This window comes from Saccostrea echinata, unplaced genomic scaffold, assembly GCF_033153115.1.
Source record: "Saccostrea echinata isolate AGI-Se365-2 ecotype Australia unplaced genomic scaffold, CSIRO_AGI_Sech_v1 ptg000011l, whole genome shotgun sequence".
NCBI lineage: Eukaryota > Metazoa > Mollusca > Bivalvia > Ostreida > Ostreidae > Saccostrea > Saccostrea echinata.
Genome location: NW_026889760.1, coordinates 1,700,618 through 1,718,719, shown reverse-complemented (window position 1 = coordinate 1,718,719; position 18,102 = coordinate 1,700,618). Strand labels below are relative to the sequence as shown.

General features: G+C 32.6%; 2 protein-coding genes across 2 annotated transcripts; both read left to right on the top strand.

Moving 5' to 3' along the window:
• Positions 1-3,587: 3,587 nt before the first annotated feature.
• Positions 3,588-17,586, top strand: LOC133184859 (uncharacterized). The gene is made up of 16 exons (XM_061319932.1): positions 3,588-3,654; positions 5,262-5,344; positions 9,437-9,491; positions 9,660-9,753; positions 10,058-10,160; positions 10,559-10,641; positions 11,503-11,597; positions 11,832-11,855; positions 12,901-12,955; positions 13,114-13,211; positions 13,409-13,438; positions 14,238-14,344; positions 15,671-15,736; positions 15,844-15,890; positions 16,508-16,659; positions 17,369-17,586. Exons 3-16 carry the CDS (start codon positions 9,482-9,484, stop codon positions 17,584-17,586), a joined length of 1,182 nt encoding a protein of 393 aa, XP_061175916.1. The 5' UTR covers positions 3,588-3,654; positions 5,262-5,344; positions 9,437-9,481.
• On the top strand, positions 6,175-7,425 carry LOC133184906 (BTB/POZ domain-containing protein 1-like). Its single transcript, XM_061319976.1, has one exon. It carries the CDS (start codon positions 6,175-6,177, stop codon positions 7,423-7,425), a length of 1,251 nt encoding a protein of 416 aa, XP_061175960.1.
• Positions 17,587-18,102: the final 516 nt, after the last annotated feature.

The following is an 18,102-nucleotide window of genomic DNA, read 5'->3' as shown; positions in this document are numbered from 1 at the left end:
CATTTTCAAACATCCTTATCAAAACCAAATTATTTATATAACTGAATTTCCATTAACTTTAATTCGCCTTTTGCAACTGGTGTGCACTCAACATCAACAGCTGCAAACATGAAAAAAAAAAATCATTTTTATTGTCTATGAACATGTACATATGTCAATACATGGACATAAAATTCATCTTTCATCTCTAACATTAAAATTGTTTTATATTTTACAGCATTTTTATACTGAAATAAATATATTTCTTCATCCCAGACTGTTTTTGTAATACTTATAACAGACACCAATGCTTATTAAAGTTTGTCACACAATTGTCTATATATGCATCTTTTCAAAATTTATTTTGCAACTTTCAGTGAGTGAGAAGGGTTTGCAGCATAGTTGCAATGAAGTGAAAATTGGCGCATTAAATCAACCAGTGGTGTCGCCAAGGTGCACATCCAAATTTCAGCGATGTTATTTGGAAATATATTGTGAACGACTTTCTTGCTTGTTTTACTTTTGTTTTAAATGTAGTCATGTAAATACAACTGTTACAAATATGACTGGTTAAAACCTGGCAAAAACTGCTTCTTGTTACATGAAGCATTTTTTTAGGGCAACAAAGGTACGTTACCTCATTCATTTTCAATGTTTAATTGAAATTTTGACATTATTGACCCAAAATACACAAAATTATACTGTTTGTGGGTTCCTTTAAATGTGCTACACGGCATACATGAAATATAAAATTTGGTTAATAAAGAAATTGGTTTCCTTTTGTATTTCACATTTGTTTGTCATTTAAAAATTTGTATTTTTCTTAAAATGACCCATCAAAATATATGGATGGCCCATTCATTTTCAAAATGGCCCATTAAAAACTCTGACAGTTGGACCATAGTCCCATTGCCCTTTATGACCTTCCCAATCACTGAACTTTTTTCATAATAATTTTGCTAGTGCTCTGGGTGGAATATGATATATTGAATATGACTGACTATAGATATCATATGTATCATTATACGTAAGAGCACATATAATCTATATATAATCATTTTTGAGCAGTTAAGCAATTTATTTTTTCTAAATTGCTCATAATAAATGGCACTTAATTTCAAAATTCAATTATTCTTTAAACCCCATACATACTTTTCTTCTTTACAGCAGTGCCACATTCCCCACAGAACTTGTTGTTGGGTTCTAGGTGACTACCACATTCTATGCAGAACATCCTGCAAAAGTAAACAAATTATAAATAGATAGTAGTTCCGAATATTTGAAAATTAATTTTGGTCAGTGGATATTCCTATTAGCTCTAAGCTTAAGAGGACAATTTGAATTTTAAATTTGGGAATAGTAAAAGGAAGATACAATGATTGATAGAAATCATCAACCTTAAAAGACATATAGCTTCTATTAATTATATTTTATAAATCTATTGATATAAAAAATAATTTTAGGGAAAATAAGATCAATAGTTATGAATGTTAATTGAGTTTCAATACAAAATGAACATTTCATTCGAATTTCCTCGATTATGAAAGACTCGCTCAGTTTTGGGAGAAAGTCAAATAACTGTATAAACTGTATTCATGTATAACTTACATCAAAAAACAAGAATTTTTGTTATTAACACTAAAACAAACAACAAAGAATATTATTGATATATTACTTACATTAAATGTAATCAGTAATGACCACGATCACGATGCCTCCTACATCAAATAAACACGATGCCTCCACATCCGCGTCCTTAGAAATCTTGGCCAAATCTCGATCTCTTGAAATCTTGGCCGGCCAAATCTCGATCTTTTGAAATCTTGGCCGTTCATCTCGTAGAAGCTTGGGAATTAATGATCGAGGTCACCCGAAATCTTGGCAATGTACAGGGTCGAGGGTGTACATGGCCAGGGTTATCATGGCCAGGCCTATACGGCCAGGGTACGCGAGCAAAATGGCCAGGCTAGGCTATGTATGGTAGAGGGTTATGGGGAACATGGCCACGCCAAGACATTATTATGCAAGACCAGGTTGAACATGGCCAGCCAGGATAGCTAATCGTCGAATGCAAGATGCATGATAATATACATGGCCAGGGTGAAGATGGCCAGGCCATGTTTAGAAGCGTGGGATAGGCATGGTGCGAACATGGCTAGGCCAGGGTAGTACATGGCCGGGCTAGGCTGTGTATGGTCGGGGTAAACATGACTAGATGGGATGGCCATGCTGCAAACATTGATCGGCCAGGTTGTATACGGCTAGGCCATGATGATAAAGCGTGGGGTGTCCATGATGCAAACATGGGAAGGCCAGGGTAGAAATCATGGGTGGCCAGGGTTAAAATTATAGATTATATAGACCCTGACCCTGGGGGTCCCCTATGGCTTCAAAGATGGGAAGGCCAGGGTAGAAATCATGGGTGGCCAGGGTTAAAACTATAGATTATATAGACCCTGACCCTGGGGGTCCCCTATGGCTTTCCATAGAAATCTCAATCAACAAAGTTTCTAAGGATTATCTAAAATTTAGTTAAAAACGAAAATCGTTTGAGATAAATAGAACATCTATAGTTGTGGGATTTGATATTTGTTTTATCCAACTCGCTGAAATGGTGAAAATTCGCTCTGCAAGCCTAGCGAATATACACCATATCAACTCGCTGGATAACGCAAATCTCCTCTATTTATCTCATACGTATAGTTGATACATGTACTACCCATAAGACAAGCCTCTTTTTCCACGGATGTGCTTAAACAATAGCATTTCCGGTTTTGAAAAACTCCCTCGATTCAAGATGTTAATTTATCGAAACTTCGATTTGTGAAAAATCTTGCGTTATAAAATGAATGATAAAAGAAAATTACTCGTTATTATGGAAAGCCATAGGGGACCCCCAGGGTCAGGGTCTATATAATCTATAATTTTAACCCTGGCCACCCATGATTTCTACCCTGGCCTTCCCATCTTTGAAGCCATAGGGGACCCCCAGGGTCAGGGTCTATATAATCTATAGTTTTAACCCTGGCCACCCATGATTTCTACCCTGGCCTTCCCATGTTTGCATCATGGACACCCCACGCTTTATCATCATGGCCTAGCCGTATACAACCTGGCCGATCCATGTTTGCAGCATGGCCATCCCATCTAGTCATGTTTACCCCGACCATACACAGCCTAGCCCGGCCATGTACTACCCTGGCCTAGCCATGTTCGCACCATGCCTATCCCACGCTTCTAAACATGGCCTGGCCATCTTCACCCTGGCCATGTATATTATCATGCATCTTGCATTCGACGATTAGCTATCCTGGCTGGCCATGTTCAACCTGGTCTTGCATAATAATGTCTTGGCGTGGCCATGTTCCCCATAACCCTCTACCATACATAGCCTAGCCTGGCCATTTTGCTCGCGTACCCTGGCCGTATAGGCCTGGCCATGATAACCCTGGCCATGTACACCCTCGACCCTGTACATTGCCAAGATTTCGGGTGACCTCGATCATTAATTCCCAAGCTTCTACGAGATTAACGGCCAAGATTTCAGAAGATCGAGATTTGGCCGTCCAAGATTTCAAGAGATCGAGATTTGGCCAAGATTTCTAAGGACGCGGATGCGGTGTGGTCATTACATTCAAATTGATGTAGGTCTGAGTCGTGATCATTACGTTTGATGTAAGTAATATATCAATAATATTTTTTGTTGTTTGTTTTAATGTAACTAACTCTCATTAAATGAGAAGAATTCTTGTTTTTTGATGTAAGTTATACCTGAGTTTGTGCAGTTATTTTACTTTCTCCCAAAACTGAAGCGAGTCTCTCATGATCGAGGAAATTCGAGTGAAATCTTCATTTTGTATTGAACATGTTGAATCTCAATTAACATTCATAACTATTAATCTTATTTTCTCTTAAAGTCATTTTTTTTTATACCAATAGATTTATAAAATATTATAGAGACTATATGTCTTTTAGGGTTGATGATTTCTAAATGTTCACGAATGATATAAACCAGAATCAAGCAGCACTATTTCTTGTTTTAGGTGTATAGCAAGAAAAAGCTACATATAGCTTTATCAAGCTTTATAGCTTTATTAAGCTATTCAAAAAATAACATTCACTTTAGTATCGTAATATATAACTGCTTCCCTAACATTGAAAAACAGTACCGCTAAAATGTGTATTAGGTTCCAGCCTCCCGGTTTGTAAGGTAAGTATAGGTGATTTTTCCCTTGTAAATCTTAATGAATACCTTAGTTTGATGTTGTAAATATTTATTTTATGTGATTTTTCCTTTGAATAAATTGTATGAACAGCATTCCAACACTCAAAGGCATTCTGCAGTTTTTCATCAAGGAAATTCAAATTATAAATTGTATACAATTAAAATAAATGCACAGACTCTTTTATTTTATATGCAGTTTTGAACATGAAGGCATATGGTATTTTATGTGACATTTAGAATCAAGTTGTTTTACAATACATAAAAAAAAATTAACTCTCATTCAAATATAGAACTTTGTGGTGAATTGGGGATGAGTGTGCACGGGATGGGGGGAGGCTTCATCCTTCTATGTATATATATTATTTTTTCTTTCCTTTTTAGAGACTATGTCAAAACCAAACATCTATTTTAAACTTGTTATTTAAATATTTTGCAATCAAGATGTAGGAAGTGATTTGTAATACCCCATTCATTAATATCTGCATGTTTTGAATTTTTTGAAAGAACAAAGTTGATTTTAGAAAGAAATGCATGTGCATTGTATATTTTTGACAGTTGTCATAAGAACCTCTGAAGTAAAACAACATTAAGTTTCTCTCCAATTTTGTTTTGGTAAATTCTCACTTAGAGATGAGATGTTGACAGATGTATTTTGAAATTCATAAAGTTATTGGTGGGGGGAGGGGGTGAGTAACTTAGAAGAGATGAGATGTCATATATTTTGAAAATCATAAAGTTGTTGTAGGAGGGGGGGGGGGGGGTGGTAGAGCCAGAAAATTGCACATTGTACATGGGACTTTATTTGTAATTGATTCTCTTAATGAATAAACAAAAGAAATAAATATTATTTTAAGTGAACAATTACAAATGAGCAAATATAAAGTTTTTGATAATTAAATTTAAATCAACAGTCATCACATTACAGTTCAATTGAGAGATATGGGGTGAGGGTCTGGTTAAAGAAAATTATTTAATTTTTTTGTCCAGCATTTAAACAATGATCTTGCTTCTTGTAACCACTTAATTACCATATATAAATATATACATGTACTTTTAGCTTCATAGAGGATCCATTTAGCAAACTTTGCGAAGAAACCTACTTGAGGCCTTGATGAGGAGTACATTACATTAATACTGGAGGTCAGTCACAAATACTGTTAATGCATGTACATGGGGAACTTAGTATTAAGTAAATATACCCCTCTACAGTTCATTTCAGAATACTATCTTTTTTTTTGACCTAGTTCTTGAAATTCTAAAATGTGAGCGAAATATTGGTGTGCTTTGAAAAATTGCAAGAATTCATGTTATGAAGGTAGAAGATTATTTGAAAAATTTGCAGATCTAACTCTGCAATAAATACAGTATTTATGAAACTGGTAACATATTTGCTCAATGACAAATTGAGACAGGTAAATGCCTCAGTATTTTGAAAAAGAGAAAACATGTGCTGATGGAACAACTGAAAGGGGCCTGATTGCGATTTGAAGTGGAAGTATTAAAATGTTATTTTTCCTTTCTTTTAAGTATTGATATTGGTATTTCTAGACTAATGGTCAACCTAAATTCAAAAGTAAGTTGCAAGTTACAACCAAGAAGCAGTGATCACAATTGTTAGTTATGTAAACAAGGCTCGGGCCTTGTTTTTGTTTTATACACAGGTCTTTTTTTTTTGAAAATGTCATGGTTGACTCAAACTTTTTTACTAGCAAGTTATTTAAGTGTACACCATTAAACAAAAAACTCCAATGTTTGTCACATCTCATTTCATTCTAAATATGGTATTTTCAGTTTGGCATTCTATTGCCAAAGAACTGTCCAATAACACACACAAACACACCCTCCCTCACCCCCCTCCCCCCCCCCCCACACACACACACAGAGTTATAACTACTGCTCGAAACAGACATACAAAAACAAATGACATTTATTTAGACTAAAGGAATATCTTGACTTTTATCACAGCTGTAATGGCAAGACTTGGTGAAAAACTTGTTAAAGCCTTCCATCAGCAAGAGCTGTGTGATTTAGAAATTTCCTTATCAGATGGAAGTATCATGGATGCACACAGGACAGTGCTCATATTGGGCAGCGATTGGTTTAGAACATGTTTAAATGAAAACTGGGACCCCAAGCAATCAAAAAGGACAGTTATTTGCCATGATTTCTTGCCTTCACAAACAAGATCTGTGATAGAATTTCTGTACCAACATGAGATTGATTTATCTTTTGAGAATGTTGAAGATATGTTACAGGCAGCTCAATTTTACATGGTTTCAGATTTGTCTGAGAAATGTTTAGATTTTCTTCAACAATCCATATGTTTTGATAAAGCTTTGCTTGTTTTACATATTGCACACAAATTTGGTTTGAAAAATGTTGTGCTATCATCATTGTTATACATTGACAAATTTGCCAGAGACATTTTATCAAATAGTCCTGCAAATGAAATGTTTTTTCAGTATCCTGTAGATTTGATTAATTTGCTGCTTGAACGAAATACATTATGTATTCATGAAGAGAAGTTATTTTTGTTGATAGTAAAGTGGATGAATTCAGAATGCAGAAACGTTTCAGAAACTTGGAGGAAAATTGTTCCAAATATCAGGTTTGGTAGAATGTCTGCTACTTTTTTTATTGAAAATGTTGTTTATAGAAACATAATTAGTGATGATTTTGCAATGAAAGTTATGTTGTATTTGAATTCATTGAGTGTTTGTAAGGACACAGTTGGTCCAGCTTTTCAATCTCGTGCTTGTGTGTCAGAGGAGGACATTAGGATCATTAGATTTTTTTCAAAAAGTCCAAGCAATACTTGGAAGTGTGATGAATTGAATGGTGATAGACTTGTGTTTTCTGTAAATAGAAATATACAATTTCATGGCATCATTTTGTATGGAAACTACAATGTCTCACTTTTAGTTGAAGTGTCATTATCTTGTGATGAAAATATTCTCCTTAAGGAAAAAATACGTGAAGAGTTGACTGAGGAGTGTGAATTTTCATTTATTTTTGCAAACAGTGTTACTTTAGAAAAAGACAAGTTGTATACAGTTGCTGTGCACATGTCTGGATGTGATGTATATTTTGGTATAGATGGATTAACAACTGTTCAAACAATCTTTGAGGTAAATAAAACTGTCACAGTAACTTTTTCCGACAGTATTTGTAGTCTCACAAACTCAAGAAGAGGACAAATAAAAGGCATTATTTTGCATTGATAACTACAGCAAATTTGTGCATTGATATTGCATATAAACGCAAATCATATAAACCCTGTTTGTAACAGACGTAAAAAAAAAATCCCTCTTCATGTATATACCGGTACCTTTGAAATATGTATTCCTCTAGTAACAGTTTTAAATGTTTATATTGTTTTATTGGGTGCAGTAATGTGGCTGCTGCATTATATTTGCATTACATTTATAGACATGTAACATTGAAAAACATTTTGTATTCATGAACAGTTTAGTGTTGTAATTGGAGTGTTTTATCGGGGGCGGTAATGTGGCCGCTCCATTTACATTACAATTATTACTTATATATCTGCAGCATTGAAATACTTTTTGTAATCATTTGGATTTTAGTATCGTTAACTGGAGTATTTTATCGGGGGTGGTAATTTGGCCGCTCCTTTTGCATAACAAGTAACTTCCATTACATTTGTTATTAAATTTATTGTAAATATCATTGTGTCTTTCATAATGCAAATTATTATTATTTCATTGCAATGGAGTATATCATTGCTGATTGTATGTACTGTCAAACTTCGTTATCTCGAACCTGATGAGCCTGAGAACAAAATTCGAGATATCCGAGGATTCGAGATATCAAGGATAAAATACTTAAAGAACATGTGGTTAGGACTTCCACATCACTTCGACATATCCATGGTATTCGAGATATCGGAGTTCGAGATATCAAAGTTCAACTGTATATGGTTGTGTTACTTATGTATTACAAGCATACAAAATGCTTGTTGGCAAAATTAAAAAAAAAATCCCAGCACTTAAAATCATTTCACTTTGTATACCTCTTTAGCAATCTTATAAGTCAAGCCCTATTCATATCCATAGTTATGGGTGAATTATTTAAGATATCAGATATTGGGTATATATGTCTGAGTTAACAAGCGAACACAAAGAACCAATGATTTAACTTTATTCACATAATAAATAAATACAATTGTTAAAAAGTTCACCGAGATATAAACTTGGTCGGTCAAATCCTGTGAAACATGAAGGTCTTCTCAGAAGATTTGTTAATATAACAACAAATTTCATATCCCGATGAAATTTTAACATTGCAGTTTATAACTTTAAAAAGTATGAACAGTGTTTTAAGAAACAATGTATCAGTCAATCAATAAGCTTGTCTGATGATCATTGTGACCTAAAAAATGTGACCTCTTAACCAGTTCAAAATTTCAAAAAGAGAGAAATGTTTTTGCTTTTTAGTAGGTTTATATTAGAAAATATATAGAACACATTTGAACAACATTTCTAAATTTTTGCATGAGAGAATGCTTAGCTTGACTGTGGTCTTGTTGTAATTGTGTTTGTGCCCTGTAATATTTGTGTGTCATTAAAAATATTATCTTAATGAATATGGTTTGTGTAGGACTTGAAATTGGTTATTATATAAATGTTGCATGTAGTTGAGTGTAACATTGAAAATTTTCACCCCAAGAAAACCATTTTCGACCGAGGCGCAGCCGAGGTTGATGGTGGTTTTCGAGGGGTGAAAATTTTTAATGTTACACTCAACTACAGGCAATATTTATTATATTATACTGAATGTTTTATACACATACATATTACATTAAACCTTGCAAGCATAAATTCTGAGCAGTCCATATTTTTTGGAATATCACCCTTTGTCAAGCAATGTTGACATGCTGCGCTGGAGGGCGTGGCTTCATTATTCAGCGGGCAATGGTGTTTTTTAACAGATGTTTCTCGACAAATCAGATTCAACTAATTTACATGGAAGTTTAATTTATATATATATATATATATATATATATATATATATATATATATATATATATATATATATATATATATATATATATATATATATATATATATATATATATATATATATATTTTCTTGAAATGCAGTTGGTTTATCAGTGTGCATCTGAATATAGATATCTGCTGCATTTGATGCAAAAACTGTCAACTGATGTACAGCTCTTTTAAAGTTTTTTTTTTTTTTTTTTTTTTTCAGGATCTTCTCTCTAAGTTTCATATTAGAAATAAGAAAATATTGACAATGAATGAAGGTAACATTTTGAAACTATTGTTTTCCTTTATAATATTTCATTACCAATTAATGATTATGCCATGTTGAATTCTTAAGAGAAAAATGTGGTATTAACTATATACATGTATATAAACAACAAACAGCAATTTAAGAACTTACCAATAATTCTATGTACAATTTATTGCAGATTTAAAATCGTATATTGAGTTTTATCATAGACTTGGTTTGCCACATAAAGAAATTGCCATTTTATTGAAAACAAAACATAATCAACATTACAGGTAATTCTTTTCCCAGACTTTCTACTTTTAATATATTTTTGGACAAGTACAATTTGAAATATTTGTTGAATTTCTAAATGTAGTTATGCAAGAAATGTTTTGCATGAAGGAATTAAACCATTTTAATATAATATTGAATTGTTTCAACACTGAATTACATGCAGATCCTTTATATTTGATAAAAAAAAACCATGCCAATAAATAAATAAATTTCAGGAAATTTTGAATGGATTATAATATTGTTCATGTATTACAGTGTATTAAAATTAAAAGATCTGTTCCTGTTGGATCATTTTTATTACAGTGTTGAGTATCTAAAGAGGAAAGTTATTCCCAAGTTACACTTAAACAACAGGAGAGGATCTGCGCAACTTACAAATTTTGATGATATTTTACAAGCTATACTGGTAACTTTTATGTCTTATAGCAATTTGTTAACTTTCATAATATGCATGCTAATATATGATAGTACATGGTCTGTAATTTGTAAATATTGATTATTTCGTAAACATTTACTTTGGCATGAATAATATACAGTATTTATCATAACCCCCCTCCCCCAAACAAATAAGTTTGATGCTTGAATGACATGTATTTTTTCTTTGAATTCTTGAATTGCTCAGTAAAAGCAGGTAAAAGTTAAATCATTTTCAGTAATTTTATTTAGAAAATTGTGTGATTAGTTATGGAACTGCAATTAAATATTATTAAATTATTAAAATTTAGTCACTTCAAAGCATTTTTTTACCTTTTAAAATGAAAAAAATCAATTTTTATGAAATAATTTCACAGATTTTAATTGCAGCTTGAAATGTCTCTAAAGCCAGATAGAAGTGTATCCGATGTGTTCTTTAGATTGAGATTTATTTATGGATACATTGTTCGAAGGTAATTTATATTTGTTGTTTACATACATACTAGCTGTTTTTAATCCCTAATTTGTTTTTCCACAATTTTTACTTGACATGGTGTGGATAATTGGTTTGAAACTTGATGTGTCACTACCTAATGAGAAACATATGATGAAGTTATTTACATGTATTTGGAACTTCTCATTTTCCCAATCAGGTTTATCCTTCAAATAGACATGATGCTCATGATCATTTAAAATTTATATTCAATATTGCAATTCAATTAATTCAAGGAATTTATTCTCGAGAAAACATTAAGTGAAATAATTATTTTCTTTCTAATTAAATTGGATTTTTATGTGTTCGCACAGTACAACCAGGTAATGCATATGCAGTACACATTTTCCAATTACCAGGTATACATTTAGGCATTTGTGTTATTCTTACATTATTATAATGGTTTAAATTATAGTGAAGATATTTGAAAAGACCTTTTCCTTCTTTGTCGTTTCCACAGTTCACATCAGTCCTCATATATTATATAATTTCAAAATAACTGATAGAATGTGCAAATGAAAAAAAAGGTAGTTTGCATGAAACTATGTGTAGTTTCATTCCTTAGGAACTAAGACCTTCCTCCAATAGAGAAGGAAATTTCTGTATGGTTTAATTCTCAGAATAATTCTAGATGAAAACAAATTTACAAATACATGTATTCTCATCAGAATTTTCTTGCTTGTGCAGTACTCTCAGAATGCTTGCTATTCATTAAGTTTAAGGTGCAAGTACAAACAGGATAGTGTGGATGGAGGGGATGGGGTATTATACTATCTGCATATGTTAAATAAGTTATTTAATGATAATAAATGTATCCACTTTAAAATATTTGGACTTTCAGAAAACTGGTACGAGAAATAATGACCACTTTAGACCCTAAAGGAATGTCCAGAAGGAAAGGCAATAAACTTAAAAGAAGGCAGTACCTCAGTAAAGGTTAAATTTAACTACATGTGTGTGTGAGAGAGATAGGGTGTGTGAGGGAGGGTAGGTATGTGTCTTGTGTGTGTGTTTGTGCACTTTATTATGCTTTGAACATTTTCTTTATGGTAAATGTAAGGGAGACAAGTTCTGATTTTTAGTTTTTTTAAGCATATGACTATACAACATTAAATGGAGGGGTTTTATGTAGTCGATGTGATTTCAAAGTCTTGCCATTTTGTTTTTTAGGTCCAAATTGGATATGGCATATAGGTAAATATCAAATTAGCCCAAGACAGTTTTTCTTATTTTTTTTCTCTCTTTCCCCCTCACCCAACCTATTTTCTTAAACATACATGTTGATCAAGTGCCTTAAAAGTAAACATTAAGGATATTTCGTGTTTGGCTGTATTGAAGATGGAGGATTGTAATTTTTGATCTCTGGATGCATGATTGATGGTCATTGTAAATTAATTATATTAGTTGGCTGGATTGCACAGTGTACATGATGAAAGCCCTCTGAGACAAAGATGGTCTAAGATGATACTTTTGTCAATTAACAATGGTATACTGAAATATATGCTCATTCTTAATTATAGATGAAAATGATTGATATATATGCAGGTAGATGCTACTTATTTTTAAGGGTAAAAAGATAAATATTTCCATTTCTATTTGTTTTCTCTGTGATAACTCTGAAAGTTAGGAGAGTTGATTTCTTGATCATTCCACCGGAATGCAAATTTCACCAAGCGAAAGGTCAGGAGGTAAGAAGGCCTAATATGCATGTAATTCTCGTGCGACTGTCTTTGTGTTTGACGTCAGTGGGCGGGGACTATTGAAATTGACATGTGAGGCCTCGTGTAATTCAAATCTATTAGTCTACACTTTTAAAATCTAAATTCACAATCTTATTTCACTATGAAATGGAAATATAAGGAATCACTGTCTAGTTAGTAGAGTATGCCAGGGACATCAACGATAGTGGGAAACGTGGGATAATTTATGCATAACGGGCTTCGCCCATTATGCAAATTATCCCACGTTTCCCACTATCGTTGATGCCCTGGCATACTCTACTAACTAGACAGTGATTCCTTAAATATCTTGTATCCTTAAGCAAGCAGGCACATAACATTGTTTGTTATGGTGGAGAGGCCAGACAAGAAGTGGCCAATTGGCTTGCTAATTTATCTTTCTATATATAAAGATAAAAGAACTTTAAAAAAAGAAAACTGCAGTGGCAACCTGTAGCCTGTGATCTATGTTAAACAGTATTTCAAGAAATATTAATGTGGGATAAATCTTCTTTTTCTAGACCAGTATGATAAGTTGAGTCCATACGGAATACACATCAGTGGCTGTATTGATGGGTAAATTGTTTTTTTTTTTAAAGCCTTTTGTTTTAGGAAAACATTTATGAAACACTATGAATCTTGTATACAACAAGTGATTGTAATTTTCTCAGATTAACTTTTGAACCACTTCAGGATTTTTAGATAAATGTTCATTTATTTCCTTTTCTTATTAGGTTTTCTCGCTACGTGCTTTGGTGCGAAGCAGGAATCAGTAATAAAAACCCAAAGAAAATTGCAGCATATTTTATAAACACATTAGAACAAGTTAATGGTAATGCTTTAATGTTCTCCTAAAAAAAATGGAATGTAATTGTAAGTGCTAATGGAATTTCTTTCAAAAGTTTATAGGTAAAAGCAGATAAATACTCATTTGTGTTTTATATTGTTATGATAAAGATGACCTTTCCAATTTTATTGAAATGTTTGATGATTTTTAAAACAAAATGATCATTTACCTCTTTTTTTCAGGATATCCACATATTGTAAGGGGTGATGCAGGTTATTTTTATTTCTTTTATATATTTAGATTTCTGATTTAATAAATATTGCCTTCTGCTGTTTTATACTTTGCAGCACAAACATTTGGTTAATTTTGTTTCATGCTTTTGTCATCAAACTGTCTTGATTAGGTGTAGTGCTAGGGTTTGTCCCAGGTTGTCAAAACTGACACTCTCCTGATAAACCTACATTGTGAGGGTCAAAACCGTGCTATCAATTCAATAATAAATTCAATATAACATAACCAGTGAAAATCATTTTTATGCATTGTTTCCTTAATTGTGCTTCCTTTTCTGCTGCAATGTGTTCAAGTGCTATTACAGTACTTTGTTTTTTCAACCTCCACTTCTGTTTGGGGATCCTCTGTGTTTTCTCTGAAAATGTAGTATCACTTAATTAAAAAAAAAGGAATGAATTGAATTTTACTATCAAGTATATATATATACTGAACCAACATAATGATATACACATTTTATTATATATTTACCATGTGTAAAGGTACCTTAATTTGGAAAATTGAATTCTCACATATAATCATAGCCTCCAAACAAAATAAAGTATGATGTATGCAAGGTTTGTATTCAGCAGAGAGGAACACAGTTTAAGGCATTGAAACCCAAACGAGTCGCTTTCAGAAACGCAACTTAGGCCTGTATGAATATTCACTTACCTGAGTCAGAATAAATTAAGCCAAAGTCTACACCATTTTGTGAAAGGGTCCCTGACACAGCAGCCTTTTATTTAAGATAAATGTGAAATAATTCCTTAAAAAAATGATACTTTACTTTTTATTAAAAAGGAACAGAGAATGGGACTGTAGCAGCCATCCAGAACTTCTTAAGAGAAGATGATGAAGATTCTTTCTGCAAAAAAGCCTTTATTTATGGCAAATCAACACATAATCAGGTTTATAGATTTTTCTTTCAAAATATACCCATGTCTTTCTTGCATTTTTAGGTCATCTGATTCACTTAGGTGACCTATTGCCATTGGTCTTTGTCTGTTGTCCATTATCAATTTTTACATGCTGAACTTATCCTCTGTAATTATTGAGCCAATCTCCACTAGAGTTGGTGGGTAACATCTATAGAGGAAAAGGAATATAAGTTCTGGAATTCATTATCTCCAACCCCAATGGAGCTGAGATTTTGGATAAAAAGTTGTAGAAATTGATGCATGATTTTAAATCTTCTTCTCTACTCCATGGCATCTAGCAGAGAAACTACTACATTGTTATGATGAACAAGGAGGCCTCTAATTAAAGTCTGAAATTTTGGCCCCAGGAATGGGGGTTTGTGTGTTTGGGTGGGGCACATTGGTCATATAGTGAATATAAAAATATTCTTCTCCACTTCTTGGTATCTATTGGGCAAATTAAGTACATGGATAGGATAAGGAAGGGAGTCTCTATCAAAGTGGTGAAATTTATTGCCCCAGAGTCAGGGGTTCTGGTGTTAGGGTCATATACTAGTAGTGAATGTGCATTAACTATTTGTAAATCTTTACTATTTGCCACATACCATCCAATCTGAGTGTATGTTTAGAATGATCATGGAAGCATCTACCAAAAATATTTATAGTTACGGTCCTACAGTCAAAGATTCTGGCTATAGGGTGGAAATGAAATGAAGCTGCATTTATAATCCTCTCTACTACTAGGCACCCAGCAGGGAAACTAAGTGACTGCATGTATGGGTAGGAGAAGCAAGGAAAAATGTAAAAGTTATGATGCAGGGTCAGAGGTTATTTAAAATTAAATACAATTATCCTAAAGTTTGTCATGAATGAATGTGCAAAGGAAGGCAGCAAGTTTTTCATGTCTGTCTGAGTTCATAGATTTAGTTTTTGTTTATTGAGTCTGTATCACAGTAAACATTATTCTCTCTGTGTGTCAGGAGCGTTCTGGGCCAAATTTTCTGATTCAAGTATTAAGGTTTGGTTTTATTTTTCATAAATGGTTTCAATTTTTTGTTTTCCTTTTTAAGGTAGAATACTTTTAAATATTGTTTTACTCATATGTACAGACAGTTTAAGTTTTGTAATTGTGAGACACAAAAGATGAATTTGCATGCTGTAAAATATTTAAATATTGATAATTACTGAGTTTGATCTTGAAAATATTGTCCTTTTGAAAAAAAATAAAATGGATGTGGACTTATAATGAAGTTTATCAGTATGACTCTTTAATTATCTTTAATTTTTAACTTTAATTTTCAATTTTTATTTTTTAAGAGGATTGAGAGATGGTGGGGAATTTTACGAGGGAAATGTACAGATCGATGGATACATCATTTTAAGGTTAAATATGAGATTTCTATCATTTTATGTAAGAAATCCGATGTTGTTTTCTTTTTGTTTTTTTTGTTTTCCATTTTTTTTCTTTAAAAATTTGTTATTGTTTTCAGGAATTGGAAAAGGATGGCCATTTTACAATCGGGGAAAAACTGCATATGTAAGTTTGCTTTTGACATAGAAGAAAAACAACAACAATGTAGGCTGGCTGTTCATCCATGAATGTTTCCATTAACTGGATATTTTACAATTCTCTCCCTTTTTTCCAAAGAAATCCAACTGTTTTCATATGAAAATGTTTAAATATTGCATGTCAGTGGGGGTAACATTGAAATTTGTGTACATTAGAAATCATTGACCTTCAACGGTAACCCTTGATTGCTTGCAATAATGGAATGTGTATAATATTCAGGCTGTTACAAACTGCAACATTATTCAAGGCATTGTACACTTGTATCTTACCAATTCAGTTAATTGTATGTGTATTTAGATTGTCAAATTCCTTATTCTAAATACTAGCCATTTTGACCAAAGAGAATACCTGTGGTGAACAGTACATGCATATACTGTACATGTATTTTGCCATGTCAAAATTTATTTGTGAATATTCTCTGTTGTTATGTGGTTTTGCCCAATTACATGTACTATGTTAATCTATAACCCTAGAAGGTGTGGTTTCATCATTAAAGAAAATTCGTGATCTTTTATTGAATGTTTCTTAACCAGTGCATTTAGTTTTGAAGCCCCAAAAACTAATGTAACCATGTTTTATTTCAGAACATTAGTTCAATATTGTTACATGCAAATTATCAGGAAAGAATTGGAGGAGGTGAAATTGGCATGGAATTACCATAGAATCAGGAAGCAAAAAACAGGCGATGTTGTTCCTGGGATTCCAGAACTCCTTTATCATGTTCCAGAAATGTTAGGTCAGTTAATTTCATGTATGTAATTTTTTAGAATACATAAGAATTGCACAATACAGTTTGGGAAAAGTGCATTGACAGAGGAGAACAACAACAAATATCACACCCACCCTCTCTCTCTCTCTCTCACACACACAGAAAGAGAGAGAGAGGTCACAATTTAAGGGAAAGGGCGCCAATTTTAGACACAAAATTTCATACGCGGATAATAGAGGCATTGATTTTTAGGCTGTCACTCAAACACTGCATTATGATTTATATTATGATTATGCATTTATGACTTCTACTGAGATGTTCTGTGTGCAGTGATTTACTCATTTAATTCTTCTGACAGTGTATAAACATCCAGTCTCATTTAAAAGTATGTAAATTAATGTTGATAATTGACATGAAATAATGAAAATAATTTAATATCATAATTTTGGGGTTTTCCCATTAAAACTAAATTAATTTTCAAGTGTATAAAGTGGAAATTATTGTTGAGATTGTTGTACCATGCTCTTGATGAGGGTTTCAAAATAGAGTGTCAACATTCTTTCTCTCCAGTAGTTTCTCTCTGGTATTTTATTGAATGGGTTTATTTCCACTGCTGATGAGGTATTAAAATAATACTTTCACATGGAGTTCAGTTGAAATTGGTATGGTATGGTATGAAATGTATTTTATATGGAAAAACATGTTGTTATTTAATAATTATGTCATTTTATTTCAGGCAATCCACAGTGCCGAAATTACATTCATCAAATCAATGTTAACGATGAAAAGTTTCAGTTCCTTAAGGACCAATGCTGCTTTGAAAATGACCTGGATAAAGACACTAAGGAAGCTCTTGATGTCATTTGTGACAATTACCATCCTTCAACAGAACTAGAAGCAAAAACAATGTATATAACACTAAAAGATATACTGGAACAATACATTTATCGATAGGTTGTAATGAATTCTTGATCTGATTTATAAATACGTAATATATTCCTATAATTCTCTTCCTTTTTTGTATGTTTTCACCAGCACTGTAACATACACTTTTTTTATATTAGTCTTTTACATGCGTTATTATATGGTACTGGCTTTTCTGTCCATCAGCCTGTTCATCTGCCTTTATAATCACTCTAAGCCTTTGCTTATCAGAATAGGTTCTTGTTTCATCAAAGTAGACCGTGAGAAAAAAATCGAGTGCAGACTTGCTCAATAAAATAAATGGCATTTAGTTTTTCAAAATTACACTATTTAAAATTTTGGTATGCTTTGGAATTAATTAGATGTTGGAAATTGACATTTCACAGACAACAGATTTATGGTAGTAATATTAGCTATGTTGGTAATTCTATTTTTATAATCCACTCTACAAGTTGCAGGGGTATAATGTTCTAATGTGACAACCCCTCTTTTTTTTTTTGGTCATTGCAACTCTGAAACCATTGAAAGAAATTCCATGAGTTTTTT

Coding starts and splice junctions, on each gene's coding strand:
- LOC133184859 (XM_061319932.1), top strand. Junction 11,598..11,831: donor AAGGCAGTACCTCAGTAAAG/GTTAAATTTAAC, acceptor TTTGTTTTTTAG/GTCCAAATTGGATATGGCAT. Junction 15,737..15,843: donor GATGGATACATCATTTTAAG/GTTAAATATGAG, acceptor TATTGTTTTCAG/GAATTGGAAAAGGATGGCCA.
- LOC133184906 (XM_061319976.1), top strand. CDS start 6,175: ATGGCAAGACTTGGTGAAAAACTTGTTAAAGCCTTCCATCAGCAAGAG.